A 14,914-nucleotide genomic window follows, 5' to 3' on the forward strand; every position below is an offset into this window, starting at 1 on the left:
TGCTTATGTACGAAAAAACTATTTATTGATTTGTCCGTGTTGTAGAAAAATTACAAGTTTTTTTCCTTGAAACATTTTCTGATTCAGATGTAAATGTTCTTAATTACTTTATACACCCCTACACTTCCCTCCCGAGTGAGAAAACTGGCCATTTAAAATATATTTTGTAAGTTCCCCAATCCGTATTTTCAATTAGGGTTTCTTTTTTTTCTATGAAAACTGATAAAAATTTATTTTGACTCATTTTTCAAGGAAATATAGGAAAAATAATTTTAAAGGATAAGATTACCTATGCGAGAACTCTGAGAAGTACAGGGTAGAATAAGTTATATGTGTAGAAAAGTAAGACTTCATAAAAAGAAAACTAGATCAGAACATTTGCTGTTTGTTAGTTTGCATTTTTTTAATTGCGTGATGTATTAAATCCTGTCATACAATTTGCAGGATGAAAAAACCAAGTGTACTTCTTACGGTTGCATTATGAAATAAATTGCTTTTTCATGAGTAAAATTCTTTCAGCCCCAATTGCAAAGGGATACCAAAATGGTTTTTTAAACTAACTTTCCCCACATTTCTGCTTATTGATACGGCTTATAGTTGCTTGAATAACCTCTCTAGGTATGAAGACTGCAATTCAAAGGTAATCCCAAAGGCTCGGGATGGAAAGCCCATTATTCAATACAGTCAAACATGTCAAAAGCGATCATCCTCAAGGGGTATTAGCCCTTACTGAATTTGTATATTATCATTTCTGATTTGACACTGATCTCAAATATCTACAGACTAGACAAATCTGTAAGGCTAATATTCCAAGATCTGTTCTTCCTCTGGAGAGACAGCTTCAGATAACACTTGTTTCCTGATGAAGATAGATGAAGTGTTAGACTAGAAATTTCAATGTTTAAGTGAGTACTGGTGAAAAGAAAAGGGCTTGGCATACGTACATATTCACATTAAATCCAGAATGCCAAAATAATTTGCTTTATGGTCTAGAAGGGTTTTTTTGAACAGGGGAAAATTAGGCAATCCTTGGGCAGTAACAATTTTGGTTCGTTATTCCATAAGTTATGATGGTTCAAAGGGGATTACTTGAATATGTTGAAAACATTCTAGGAACAACATTATCAGGTTGCCTTTCCAGTTTTCAAGTTTAATGACCATAACTAGTAAAGCTAACCGGTGTGTTGGTAAAAAAAAGTAAGTATGTTAGTGAGTAAGAAAGTAAGTAACTAACTAAAACCTCCTTAGGTAAAACCTCACAAACCATGCTGGTCTCTGTAAAGTTGGTTTAGAAGCTGAGTATCACTTGTTCAATACCTCCAAGTGACATACTTGTTTTTAGAAGGATCATATCTCATGCCTCCCCTAAGTAGGTGGTTAACAACCCCCCACTCAACATAATAAACAGAAATCCAGACCTGTAATTTATTCCTAATATTTAACTTGAAAGCCCCCCTTCCCCTAAAACAATGTTGAAATAAATCAGAGACCATTTTGTTTTCACCAAACAACATTGAAATGGAGGAGAGGGGAGATCAAAGAAAAAAAAGTAGTAGAGTGTGCCAGTACTTTAGCCACTCATTGTAACAAAGTTAATACTGCAACTTCCTTGATCAAAGGAAACCTAATATGTGTCATGCACAGTTTGTTGTTGTGACTGGAATTAAGTAAAACTTGGGAAAATTATTCACTCAATCTTGCATTAGTCCTTTGTAAGAGCAAAGGGCTAACCCCTGAAATGTCAGCTTAAAAACTCTTTACAGTGACTAATTTACATGATCAACAGTTGATAATACCCAATTATCTTGTTATACTTCCCCACTGATGCAGCACCACAGTTTCTTTAGAATCTTGCCCCCTTTATTCATTTGGCTATGTTTAATTTGACTCTCTGGTGCCATTTCAATCAACACTGATAGTAGGTTTCTGAGTAAAAAGTCCTAAGAACTGCACCACATTACTAAAAACAATTATGAATCTACAACAAAGATCAATAACATGTACTTTACCTTACACGTATTCTTTCACATTTTGGGCATTTGCCTTCAACAAAACATTCCTTGTGAAATGATGCCCGACAGCCTATGTAGAGCAATGATTTAAGAGGTCTAACAATCATTAGCAAACAAGAAGACCACACAAAAATAATTGAATGAAGCTTTCAAACTACAAAGAGCATAATATATTAGCACTAGCACCACCACAACCTGGTTTAATCTGAATAATTTTAAAGAAATCTGTGAATACACTCAAGCAGTATTTGGATCAATGGATACTGTCTTTTAAGCAATGCCTTGTAAATTGTGTCCATATTGAACAGGGCATTCACTACAATAGGAAAATTTTTGCAGAACTACCTATGGAGCTTTAATTTGAATACCCATCCACTCAATATTTAACAATCTAAACTATGACACAGGGTGCTTCCTTCTGAGACAGGGAATAACAACAGTGACCTCAACTTTGGATAAATAGCAAATAACATTTTAACAGTCCAAGCCTCTGTTTAAAAAATTATAGGACAGTAATGCACCTAAACATTGCACAACTCTGTTCAGCATAAAAGGAAATATGACGTCTTTCCCATCCTTGCAATATTCACAGATAAATCCTTTGGCAAGACACAGCTGTACAAAGTTGAAAAAAGAAAAGACAAAAAAAACTTAGTGGTGAACTGCAGTTAAGAGGCTAGAGAACTATAAAATATGAAAACACCTTAACCTTGTAACAACCTGTAGAATATGAATATGTGAAAAATACAGTAGTTTGCTGGCCAGTGCTCCATGCAACTTCACACATATATATGTGTGAAATATAAGCTTCCATTTCAATGCATATAGTTGGCACAATATCGGGAGTATGTATTGAATATTCTTTTTAACCCCTTTAATGTCATAACAGGAACCATACATGGACATGGGTATCATAAAACAAGGTTGTTTTAGTAAACCACAACCAATTCCCATTTTGCTTGATAGGTCACGGGTTAGAATGCTGAAATGTCCTTGCAGGATAGTCACTGGTTTGAATTCAGCCTGAATTTTTCCACAAATCTGAACCACCTAAAAACATGTTCACTTCATACTCTGTCTTCAAATGCAACAAATTTGAAAAGTCTTTGGCAAAATTTCAAATGATCACTTCCAACTACAAGGGCAAGTCACCCGGGGATTGTGTACACTGCAACAAAAATGTCAGCCATTAAACATGAAAGGTTGAGTTCTATATGATTTGGGATGAGACAATACAAGTAGAAGACCTATGTACTTTCCTTAAGAGGGATAAGCACACAGGGTAAACAACATCAGTCAATGAAATCACAGAGATTATGATACTCAAATTAACCAACATCTATAACACAGGTTCTTTATCTACATCAAAGGCAATTGTAATTTTAGAGACACTCTTAACCAGTGAGAAAGGGGTCTCATAGGAAGTACTTGTAGACAACAAATTGACTGACTTGATTGTCTTAGCTGAGTAATGTAAGGTGAACAGTCCTAACAAAGTGTGCCATCTACACATAACCCTTGGATTGAACTTTTCACATCGCAAAAAGCAAACAAGTTAGTGCAGAATAGAAAGGAAATCAAGCAACGACTTTCATGAAGCTAAATTCTCAAATCAAATTTACATTGGTTTGCACACTTTAAAAGTTCTTACTAGAGCCAGTTGGGCATGTTTAAGGTTAAAATGGTTGCCACAGGAAGTTGTTACTTTAATAAGAATTGGTATTACACAGTTTGACCCTGTATGAACCAAATGAAGCTTGGTACATAAGAGCACTTAAAATACCAATCAGATAAGAGCGTTTTTTACCAATACAACTTGCCTTATTATTTGTCATACCTGACAATGATTGATGTGATTAAGAGATTCTACTGCTAACTTATTCAAAAATTGGTGTAAGTCCCCATCATGCACCTGCAAGATACAGACCAATTAAATAAAAATAAAATAGTTTCATTCTAATTGTATTGTTACCTAACAATTGAAAAAAGTATATCTTAATGATGAACCTGCTGGTCATTTTAGCTTCTTAAGGGCACTCAATACTATTCTTTAGGTCTTTAGGCTGCTACAATTGAACATTTAATGACTCAATGTTGTTTTCCTCTTGTTTCACTAAATCAGTTCAAGTTCAATGTGAGTGCAACTCTTCTGATGCTGTCAAAGGAAAATGTCACAGACCCACAACAAAAAAATCAACTGTTTTTGAGAAAGCATACCCTTTATATATTAGTGTCCTGTTGATCAGCATGCTTATTGGAAGAAATTCAAGTATGCCTTCTACATTACAGATACAGATCTTTATTGAAACTCCCTAAATGGGTTTTTCAGCATCAATACAAATGGTTAAAAGAAAGAAAACAAATTAAAGAATATAAGACTATCGTTACAGCTAAATATATATATTAGAATAAAAATAATGAATAATGAAGTTAACCTAATAACAGCCTAGTAAATCAATGCTTAAATTTCTTGGAACATTTTAAACACTTAAGATTGCTGCTTAATGAGTTCTACAGTTTTGCTCCTCTATAAGCAAGAGACCTCTGACCAGCTCAAAGGTGGCAAAAAGGTATATCCAAGGTACTAGCTAATTGAGTTTGCCTGTCATGAACACAAGAATGTAGCCTAGACTTATTTGCAAGGTAATCCGGGGGAAGATTATTAATGCACTTGAAAATCATAGCTGCATCAGTCAATTTAAGTACATCTTTGAAAAGGAGCCTTAGTCCTACAGAAATACAATCATTTTTTCTAGGCCCCAGTATTTGTCTGGCAAAGTTTTGAACTTTTTCTTATTTGTCAATGCTGATATTGCTGGTATTGCTCCAGATGCTTGAGCAAGATAATAATTTGCTAAAAACAAAGGCACTCATAAGTAGCAACAGCATTTTCCTATTTATAAGATGCTTAATTCTACTGATTTGTTTTAACTTAAAAAGACAGTTTGAAACACTCTTAGTAATATCTTTGTTATAACTGAGGTTTGCATCCAGCTAAACACCTAGGTCTTTGGCATCAGTCTCAGGTGATATTCGTTTATTAAAAAGTATTAGTTTGAATGATGGAAGTCGCTGCAGTAGTTGTGGTACTCCAAATATCAGAACATTGGTACGAAACTAAAAATATGAAGACAAAAAAAAATATTTTACCCAGTTTTTATAGCATAACTTTTTTTTTGAGATCTTAACTCCAAGTTTGCATTTTAAGCTACAACCCTCTTTTATGAACAGTACAATTTTGTTTTGTGTGAAATAAGAGAAGAAGAATATGGTGACTGATTTGTTGAATATACCATAGTTGACAAAACTGCCATGAAATGGCTTTATCACTGCATCTCAATTATTTTTCACGCAATTAAAGAGTTAAATAAGGTTTTATGAAAGTACTTTTTGAATGTTTCTTTACTTTTGGCTTCAAGTTTGCCAAACTATAGGTGTAGTTTCCAGCCAGAGAGGTATTTTAGTTGAGTGAGCACATTTCTTGATGTTCTCCACATAGATTTCATTCAGAGCAAGCCTTGGAAGTGACTTTGAAGTCTTGAACTTGCATTAAAGATATTGTTCCTCCAAATAGCCTCCAATGGTTTGTTATCTATTTGAACTCAAATAAGTTCACCAAACACATAATTGAGCAGTCTCTTCATAGGAAACACTACTCATAATAGTTCTCTCTCACTCTTGGAATATGGCTACTCAGCAGGAGTCAGTTTATAGTACTAAGATTACTGGTCTACCTTCCCGTAGCAGCACTGCTCTCAAACCTTTCAAAGATGTATCTGTCTGAATGACAAGTACAGCTTTGGAGTTGAAATATGCAAGCACTGGGGTCTTTCCTAGTTTGTCTTCCATTACCACAAAGGCTTCCACTCTTCATAGACCTCCATTCAACTTTCTATCTGAGAAGAGGCTTAAAGAGCTTAGAGAGCTTTATCAAATTGAGAGAAAAACATTTCTAATAATTGGTCATGCCTTGAAAACTCTAAAGACACTTCTTTTTGTTCAGTGCACTCATTTGCTTTATGGCATCCACTTTTCTACTGTAAGTCTTCCTACCTTTGAGTGTCAAGATGTGGCCTAAAAATGTACATTTGTTTGACTTGAACAGCAGTTTCTTCAGATTGACCTTTTTTCCATTCATCCACATCCCTCAAAGGGTTGATAATTCCTAAGCTACAAAATCTCTCTAGCTCGCCTTTGTAAGCCTGTTTTTTCTTCTTGCATACTGCCCTGGACAGGTACAGTATTGTGCAAAAGTAATGCAAGCGGAATTCGGCGAATTTCGTTATAAGTTCTAACGATCTTTCGTCGAAAGTTCGAACGAAAATTCGATCGAAAGTTCAAGGCCTGTTAAGCGACATTTCGTCTGAACAAAGGACGCTTTTTCGATGAATTTTCGCCACGAAGCGAAAATTCGTGGCGGAAAGTGTCTCTTCGATCATTAGTGTTCGAAATTTCGCTTTGAACTGACAGTAGCCGTCTGCGAGTGATCAAGTTTGTTTACTATTCATGTAAGCAACACGAAATGTTATCAAACATTTCCAACCTTTTTCACCGCGACAGAGACACTTAATGTTTGAGACTAAACACAGCAATTGCGACCAACAGACATGTATTTGGTGGAAATAAACTCTCAAATGATTGAAATAGTTTTTAACATTAACTTCAGTACTCCGCTTTTAAACCAGACAGAGCAGAGAACGTGTTTTGAGTGTTTTCAAACGTTGTCAATCGAGAAATGTGTTCCTTGTTTATTCGTTCTCTTTCGGTATTTCAGCTGGGTGGAGGCCTTGCTTGTGGAGGTGCTTTTTTATTTTTTTGTAGAATAATTTGAAACTTTGGCCACGATGACTACCAAAAGTAGAGTACGTAAATAATCCCAAACGCATCGACACAATTGATACACTGAGTGTTGCCATGGTTGCAAACAACATAGGTCACGCGGAGGACTCAAATCGTAGCGGGAAATTCCATGGGAGTTTTACAAAGAGCAGTACCGAACCACAAATTCAGCAAAATCTTTTTGAAAGAATGAACAATTGCAACGAATTATCGCCCCGAATATTCGCCGCATAGAACGAATTTTCGCTCGAAATTTCGAGTCGCATTAACGCCATCAAGGAATATGTCGCCGAAAGTTAGAGCCGTTCAAAACAATACATGCCTCGAAAATTCGCAGAAATGTCGTCGAAGTTTCGTTTCGGTCAAGAATTCGTCGAAAAGCTAGGAATTTCGTCGAATTTCGTCGACAGGTGTTTGCATTACTTTTGCACAATACTGTACTGCACCACCTAAGCATCAGGCTTGACCTGAATGTGCTACTTACACTCTGGCAATCAAAGCCTTTGACCACATCTCTATATCCTAAGATTTGGACTGAAAAAGAGATATGAGTTCCTCAACTCCAAAAAAATTACACATACACATTTTCCCCAGCACTCAAGTTGATCTCACATTCAACATCTTAATGCTCTTGATGTGATAACTTTGTAAATGGTGAAACTGTTGGTTAATTCTAGTGTTATTCTAGCAGTTCCAGTGGTGTGGAGTTGGCTGATAACTGGCTTGGATTGTTTCTTACTTGGTTTTGCCTTGGCTTTGCAACACTTCATGTACTGCCTCTTTTTCTACAGTTGTGACATACCACATCTCTGGCTGGATGCTTAGACCTGAGATGAGCAGGTTTAGCTCTACTTAGCTTTTGGAAGGATTACTTTCTCTCCAAGTCCATTCTTTTTGGAGCGTCTTCATTGTGTTATCCTTACATGGTTTTCCTGATCTATTGGTTTTCTTGCAGATTGTGAACTTCACTTGATCTTTGCTGTGTGGCTGTGACTGCTGTTGACACCATACTGAGAGTTGGCATTATGATCTCTGAGAATCACTGTTGTAGATGTCTGTAGCAATCACAATGACCTGTTCCACCTCAAGCATATCCTAGTTTTCTTCCAAACACTTTTAATACACCAGAGCCCAAGGAGAATTGCATTTCTGAGTGTGATGTCTTTCTCATCTTCTGGCCATCCACATGCTTCTGTGACTTGTCTCTATTTTGTGCTGTTTTTTATTTTGCATGTCAACTTGTGTAACAACCTTGTACCGAGTAGCTGCAACAAGTTTGTTCCCTCTAGGTTTGCAGTGTTCCTCCAGTTTCTCTAGTTGGTTTTCCCACTTCTTGAGAACACCTTTGAATAACGTCACTTTCTAAAGAATTTTCTGATCTCTAGACCTGGATCTGCTTAAATTGTCTTCAAACCTTTGGAGAAAGGAAAGAGCTTTTTCCTCCATTTCAGGAGACTCATGCAGTTTTCAATTGTTTGCCCATTTGAGAACTGGTCCTTTTGACAGTACTTCCATCACTGTTCAGTCTTCTACTATTGCCAAAATAAAACTTATAGGCATTATGAAAGCTGACACTAAGTTTCATTATGCTACTCTGCCAAACAGTTATTTATATCATCAAACTTTAATAAGCAAAGCTAAATTCATTAAGAATGAATTGTAAAAACTACATGCACCAATACCACACAATAATTATTCCTAGCAACTCTGTTAAAATATTGCACAATACAAGTTCATTAACCGTAAATTATTTGGGTGCATTCCATATTTGGGAATAGAGTTGCCAGTATGACAGAAGCTCCCCTGACTGCCATGATCAATGTACTTCTGTTTTCCATGCTCCTAACCCATGCACAAGCTTCCAAGGTCAACCATTGTTGATAAATTCATCATAAAAACCAATTCGTTTTTGTTCTTTATACTGAAACATACATAATCAGCTACATCACCATGTAGGACCTCTAAGTGGACTCCACTCTTACATGTTCTTTAAAACACATTCAAATCACCTGCAAAAGGTCGTGTAGGGAATAAACATGAGGCTCTCCACAAATATGATCTGGAATCTTGTTGAACTCTTCAGCTAATCTGCCAAGACAATTCAAAGAATCTGAGATACAATTTTGGAGTTACAAATAAACAGAAAAGTTGGTGGAAAGGAAGAAAAACAGATGTATTATTAGTATTGACACGCTGCCAAGTGATACATTTTCTTCTTACTACAACTAAGCATGCAGGCCCTGATGGGGTAAACCAAGATCATGACAGTAAGGAGCAAAGGCAGCAAAGTTCATGAATAAACCACCAAGGTACTATATTTCCCTGTATGCTTCAATTAGACTTTGTTAGTAGTAGTCTTCACTGGTCACTTCAAGGCAAATGGCTTCTGCAGTTGGACTGTGCAAGTGGGAAATTCATAGGACATACAAACAGAAAGTGTTTTACAACTTTCTCATACCATCCACATGATGTGCAGAAGGCAACTTCTGTAGTCATCAATCCCACACATATACATACATGCATGAATAGAAAAGTTTGCAGATTCTTATAAAAAAATTATTTGACATAATTGATTACAACCCAACTATAGTCACATCTTCAGTACTCATATAACACTTAATGAAAACCCTCAGTTTTCCCAGCCATACTTGATTTGTGCTTGAACCACAAACTCAGTATTTAACCAAGAACAAATACAAAATACGCATGAAAGAAATACTGGGATTGCCAGCATCTTCAACATTCTGCCCCCTGCTCATAACCAATGAAAATTTTTTTCTGCTAGTAATTTGTTTTACCCTCTAAGAGATGAGCCAAAGTTTCTAGTATCTTATTATTCTTTTAAAGAATGACCCTTACTCTTCAGCTTTACGGCATGTTTGAATAAAGGACTTGAAAAAGTGAAGTCGTCTACGAACATCCTGACAAGAGATAAAATATTGCATCAGGCACGATATACATAAAGAAAAAAATAGATCATTAGTGTGAACCAAATTACCTTCAATCGTTCTAGAACTCGAATACGCTTGTATAATGAGGGATTGAGATCCATCAGATTAAACAAAGGATCAAAGCATATCCTGTGCAGTAAGTCACGTGCAAAATTAGACACCTCATATCTGATGTCAAGTTATGGAAACCCAGTGAAACAGCAGTAAACATAGGTAAAAGAGGAGAATGGTTTCAAAAGCTGACAAAATTTATAGATTTAAACTACATCTTGAGTTCAGAGCTACCTGATTAATCACAATCTTTTGTTACTGTGTACACACATTGTCACATAGTATATAAATTACACATTTGGTCTGCAACATTGACAGGATTAGAAATCTAGTGAACATTGTACATGATTAACCTGTTGATGAAAACTCATCAATATAAAGACACTCATTATTAAGGTACACAGTCATCCTGCCACCAGTGAGCTTGCCACCAAGGCAATCTTGCCACCACCAAGTTGCCACCAGTAAACTGGCCACCAAGGTCGCTAGCTAATTTGGTATAAATTCAAAGCTATAAGTGACTCTTAAGTTTCATCTGGAGTCTTGCAAACATTGCCATTAGAATCCCATGAGGAATACTGCAAAACTGTGCTGAAGGCTCAGTAGTTCTTTTTGAGATGGCAGAAACAATAAAAAGCCACCAGTTTGATCTGACTAAAGAAGATATCAAACAGACTACTGAATGATGAATTCTAGCCTGAGAATATTTAGAGTGTTCATGAAAGGAAAGGTAAGCCAAATTGACTGTAACTTTCTACTTGAACAAATGAATAACAAGATCGACAAGAAATGTCAGTGATGGCATGCACTTTTTCATCAACAAAACAAGACTGCTTTTAAAGCTCAAAAGGAGATCCTGTTAATTTTTTACCTGATAACAACAAGCTCAAGCAAACCTATATTTGTTTAATCCAACATCCTCTAGCTACACTTAATACAATTACATCAATTGCTACTGGATCATTATGTTTAGTGACAAGATTGATTACACTTTGGTGGCGAGGTGAATGGGTACCATTATAAAGACACTCATTGCTGTAACCATGCAACACTTGAAACCAATGAATGAACAAAAGTTTGTGGAAGAAACAAAACTGTGTCATAAAATCAACAAGGCTATATCACATATGCACGATACAACAGGAACATAATTATCTGAGAAAGGGTGAGAGAAAGTGCAGCTGAACCTACCAGTGTAAACACTTATTGTGTAATCAGTTTATTTGGAACCCCTCTTAAAATTGTGATATTCCTATGCCCCAAACAGTTGGAAATGTACTTACTACATTCTGCGAATTTTTGGTGGCTACTTTTTATTGTTTGAGCCCTTTTTTTGGCAAAACTACTGACCAAAAAACTATCATCCACTCATTCAAATGGCAAAAACTATCATCAATTATCATGTCAAATTTTAACATGTCCAAACTACATGATAGTTGATGATAGTTGATGGTAGTGAATGTTAGTGCATGATAGTTCACATTCAAACAAGCACAATAGTTGAAACTACCATCAGCTATCATGACCATTTGAACAAGGCTTTTAGTGTTTCCAAATTATGTTTAGTTAGACTTACAATGTCTGTGTACAAGCATGTGGATCAGTACAGATTTGAATACAAAAAACACCTCTCCAGTGTTATTTCCTTCTTGAGCAAAGGTTGAAAATTTTCTTGATGGAAAAGGAAGACTCCTTGATTTTGTGAACAAGATTAAGCACAATCAAAATTTCCTAGGTGTACTTTGACAAAATAATGAATTGACTCCAATATTCTTTGCAAAAAAGGGCATACAAGCTTGAAATGCAAAATACATATTGTTTAGTCTGATTACTTTGTCTATACCAAACCTCAATGAAGTGTTCCCACATGATATAGAATGGCTAAATAAAATCATTAAATGGTGCTGCTGGAACTTCTGTATAAATAAGTGGCTTAAGAAACATTTAAATACCAATTAATTAACTCTTCATCCTAACATAATACGAAAAAGTACTTAAATTATATTTCAGATGGAAAGGATATTTGGCGAAGTCCCATTTTCTTAAGACTCTAGCAGGGATCACTTCCAATACATTGTTATGACAAGTACTACAAAAATATTTTCCCAGGTAGTGGCAGTACCGAAATCGCCTCATGTAATCTAAAGGGAAAAAACCACTGCTCATTTACATGTAAATCCAAACTACTGATAAGCAGCAAGAACTCTGCAAACAAGGACTTTGTGTCCACTACAGGGACATGAGGTATATGCTACATCAATTTATTAGAAAAATTATTTTTTCTTAGTCTCACAATGTTCTCCAGCAAAGTCAATGACTGAAGTATATTGTAAACCCCAACAGAAAAAGGTTGTCAATCAAAAAATTCAAACAAAATATATGAAAACAGTAACTGAAAATAGTAAGGAGACAAGCACTTGTGGTCTAAATATCAAATAAGGGAATCTGCAGTATTTTGAAATTTTCTCTGTCATAACTCTGAGAAATTAATGAAGAGGCTGTAAAAATGAACAAAATGCATGTATACTAGCATATAGGAATTGATAACAAACTTGCCACTGTAATGAGTTTGAAAGCTGATGCTTGAAGCATTAGCCCTTCATCAGAGCAAATTTTGCCAAATTCAGGACCAAGATTCTGGTAAGGGCTCCTAAGTGGATTACTGATATAATTAAGATATAAAGAAAAAGTCTTTTTTTCTGTAGATACTAAAAAGAACTTAAATAATGCTTTTTAACAACTTGCCTGGAGAGACTGCCATACCACAACCAGCACATCTGAAGTTTTGCTGTCTCATACATTCTTTTCTCCTGAAATTTGGGCACAAATTAGTTACCTTGGTCTATCAATCATAATAATCAGCCCTTGCCTTCCAAGCACACAATTAATTTTACGTAATTGAAACACAGTTTTTGAAAGAAAGCAAGATGCACTGATCTGTAAGGCTTTTAAGACCATAAATCCACAATGGAATCTTGAATTTATCTCTCTTTGGTCCAAAATAAAGAACCACTTTTCCTAAATAATTTTCTGATGCAACTTTAAAGGCATTGGCTTCTTTTTTACTTCAAATTTACAAGAGCTGAAAATTTGCCCACGAGACATGCTGCAGCAGCCACTGAAGTTGGAATTTGGTTCGTTTTTTGACAACCTTATTATCAAGCAAAACCCTGTATTTACACATTCTTTAATTTCTTCATACAATATTTACCCTTCAATCTGTGGAATTTCTTTTCTTTCTTGACATATATATTTAGCTTATGATTGTAAAACCATATGAAGAGCTTAGATGACAGGAAGAATCTTAGCAATATTTGAATTTGCCAAACACAGTGTGGAGTATTATTAAATAAACAACTGAAACTCAATTAAAGCTATTCCCTTCTTTTAAATGCCTAAAAATATTACTGGTTCCCTAAAGAAACTATTCCATCACAAAAATTTACTGCAATGCTAATTTAACACAGATCACCTAGTTTTTGACTATTTAAAAGTTACTCTTTGAGTTTGTGTTGGATATTAGATGGTAAAGCTAACCAGGCATGTAGCACCAAGTTGGTTGTAATAAATCCCATATCATACAGGCCTAAATGGCTTGCTCATCTCACAAATAGGTAACACTCCAAACTGTTCAATATGTAGGACACATACCTAGGTGGTTTATGAGTATGAAAAATAATCTGTGCCCGTGGAGGGGCCCATTCAGAGTTTCCCCGAATACGGCTCTGAAATTGAAAGATGCATTGTTTTTTAACAACCATGTTAATCAACCACTTGTTCTTACATACATGTCGACATACATAATAATATAGAGGGCAGATCACTATACAGTGCACAAGAAAATTTTCTATTATTGGTAACTTCTTATTCACAACATAATGGACAGAATTGCTATTTCATTACTACTCCATTTCAACCCTCATTCCTCCATATTATTATCTTGGTTTCCTTAACAAGCCTTGATCAAACCTTTGTCTTAAAATGACACCTTAGTTATGGATGATTTAGTACTCACTGGCAATGAGTTTTGTCTGGACATTAGTTTATTCTCTAGTGCCTCAACTTGAAGGATATCATCTGGTGCCACAGCCACAGTATCTGGTAGAGGAAGCAAGGACTGAGGAGCATCTTGAAATGATACTAACCATTGCAGTTCCCATGCTGCTGGGTGTTTTTGGTTGGCAAACTTCTGCAACAAGCTTTTGGCTACTGCTTCAGCAGACAACTGGGTATAGTGCAGCTTGGAATTTGGATTATGCACTGAGTCTAATACAGTGTCTGTCACAGAGCTAGGATAAGAGGGTGTAGCATTGGATGTACAGAATTCATTGTTTTCCTGTAATTGTTCATCTGTTGGACTTAGTTCTTCCCACTCAGTACTGAGCTCATCTTCACTGTCAAATACAGACCCTAAATGAGACAAAACACTTTGATTTGCTGTTAAAGTAAAAACAATTAGTTGTGACATGTTTAATAAAGTCAGTACATTTTTTTGGGACAATTATTCAAAATGGGTACCACTGAGACTAATTTTTTTAACACACAACCTTTTTACAGAGGGAGAGTGCTTGAACCCAGATAACTCAAACGTCACATATATTTTTTTGATAACTCAAATGTCAAATATATTTTTGTTGCTTAGAAGCCAAGCACTTCATTTTAATATTCACTCAAAAGAATACCCAAATCCAAAACAGTTTCTTGATTCATTTGAAAAAATCTTTCAATAGGAAACTAAACACCAAGAAATACAAAGAAATGAAAGCCTCTTCTCTCCTTGTTCAATCAATTCTCCATATTATTTTAATGCTAATAGATCACTGTGCTGCTTTGACAAGCAGTAATTCTTCCATATCACATGAGCTTTTTTTATAATTACAGTACAGTATCAAAGATAATAGAAGTAATGTGTTTGATGTCAGGTCCTACACAAACAAAATCAATCACCAGCTCAAAGAATCTTTTTCCTTACAGTTGATCATTAGTTATTCTAAGTTCTGAAAAATCTTAGCTGAATTAAAATAAGCAAGAACAGTCAGGTCCATTCATGATTCTTGTTCA

The 14,914-nt window shown here is 35.5% G+C and overlaps 1 protein-coding gene across 1 annotated transcript in view; it reads right to left on the reverse strand.

Moving 5' to 3' along the window:
• Positions 1-14,914, reverse strand: part of LOC113685531 (run domain Beclin-1-interacting and cysteine-rich domain-containing protein) — a 23,409-nt gene continuing 8,495 nt past the window's right edge. The window contains exons 9-19 of the mRNA XM_089208610.1: positions 13,869-14,263; positions 13,505-13,578; positions 12,599-12,663; positions 11,873-11,994; positions 9,850-9,966; positions 9,711-9,772; positions 8,861-8,939; positions 3,850-3,924; positions 2,534-2,627; positions 2,010-2,082; positions 1-859 (exon numbers count right to left, since the gene is read on the reverse strand). Of these exons, the coding sequence (XP_089064736.1) occupies positions 802-859; positions 2,010-2,082; positions 2,534-2,627; positions 3,850-3,924; positions 8,861-8,939; positions 9,711-9,772; positions 9,850-9,966; positions 11,873-11,994; positions 12,599-12,663; positions 13,505-13,578; positions 13,869-14,263 (1,214 nt within the window). The 3' untranslated portion in view covers positions 1-801. The remainder of the gene's footprint in view (positions 860-2,009; positions 2,083-2,533; positions 2,628-3,849; positions 3,925-8,860; positions 8,940-9,710; positions 9,773-9,849; positions 9,967-11,872; positions 11,995-12,598; positions 12,664-13,504; positions 13,579-13,868; positions 14,264-14,914) is intronic.

The sequence above is a fragment of the Pocillopora damicornis genome, chromosome 6 (assembly GCF_964200805.1).
Source record: "Pocillopora damicornis chromosome 6, jaPocDami1.2, whole genome shotgun sequence".
In the NCBI taxonomy this organism is placed as follows: Eukaryota; Metazoa; Cnidaria; class Anthozoa; order Scleractinia; family Pocilloporidae; genus Pocillopora; species Pocillopora damicornis.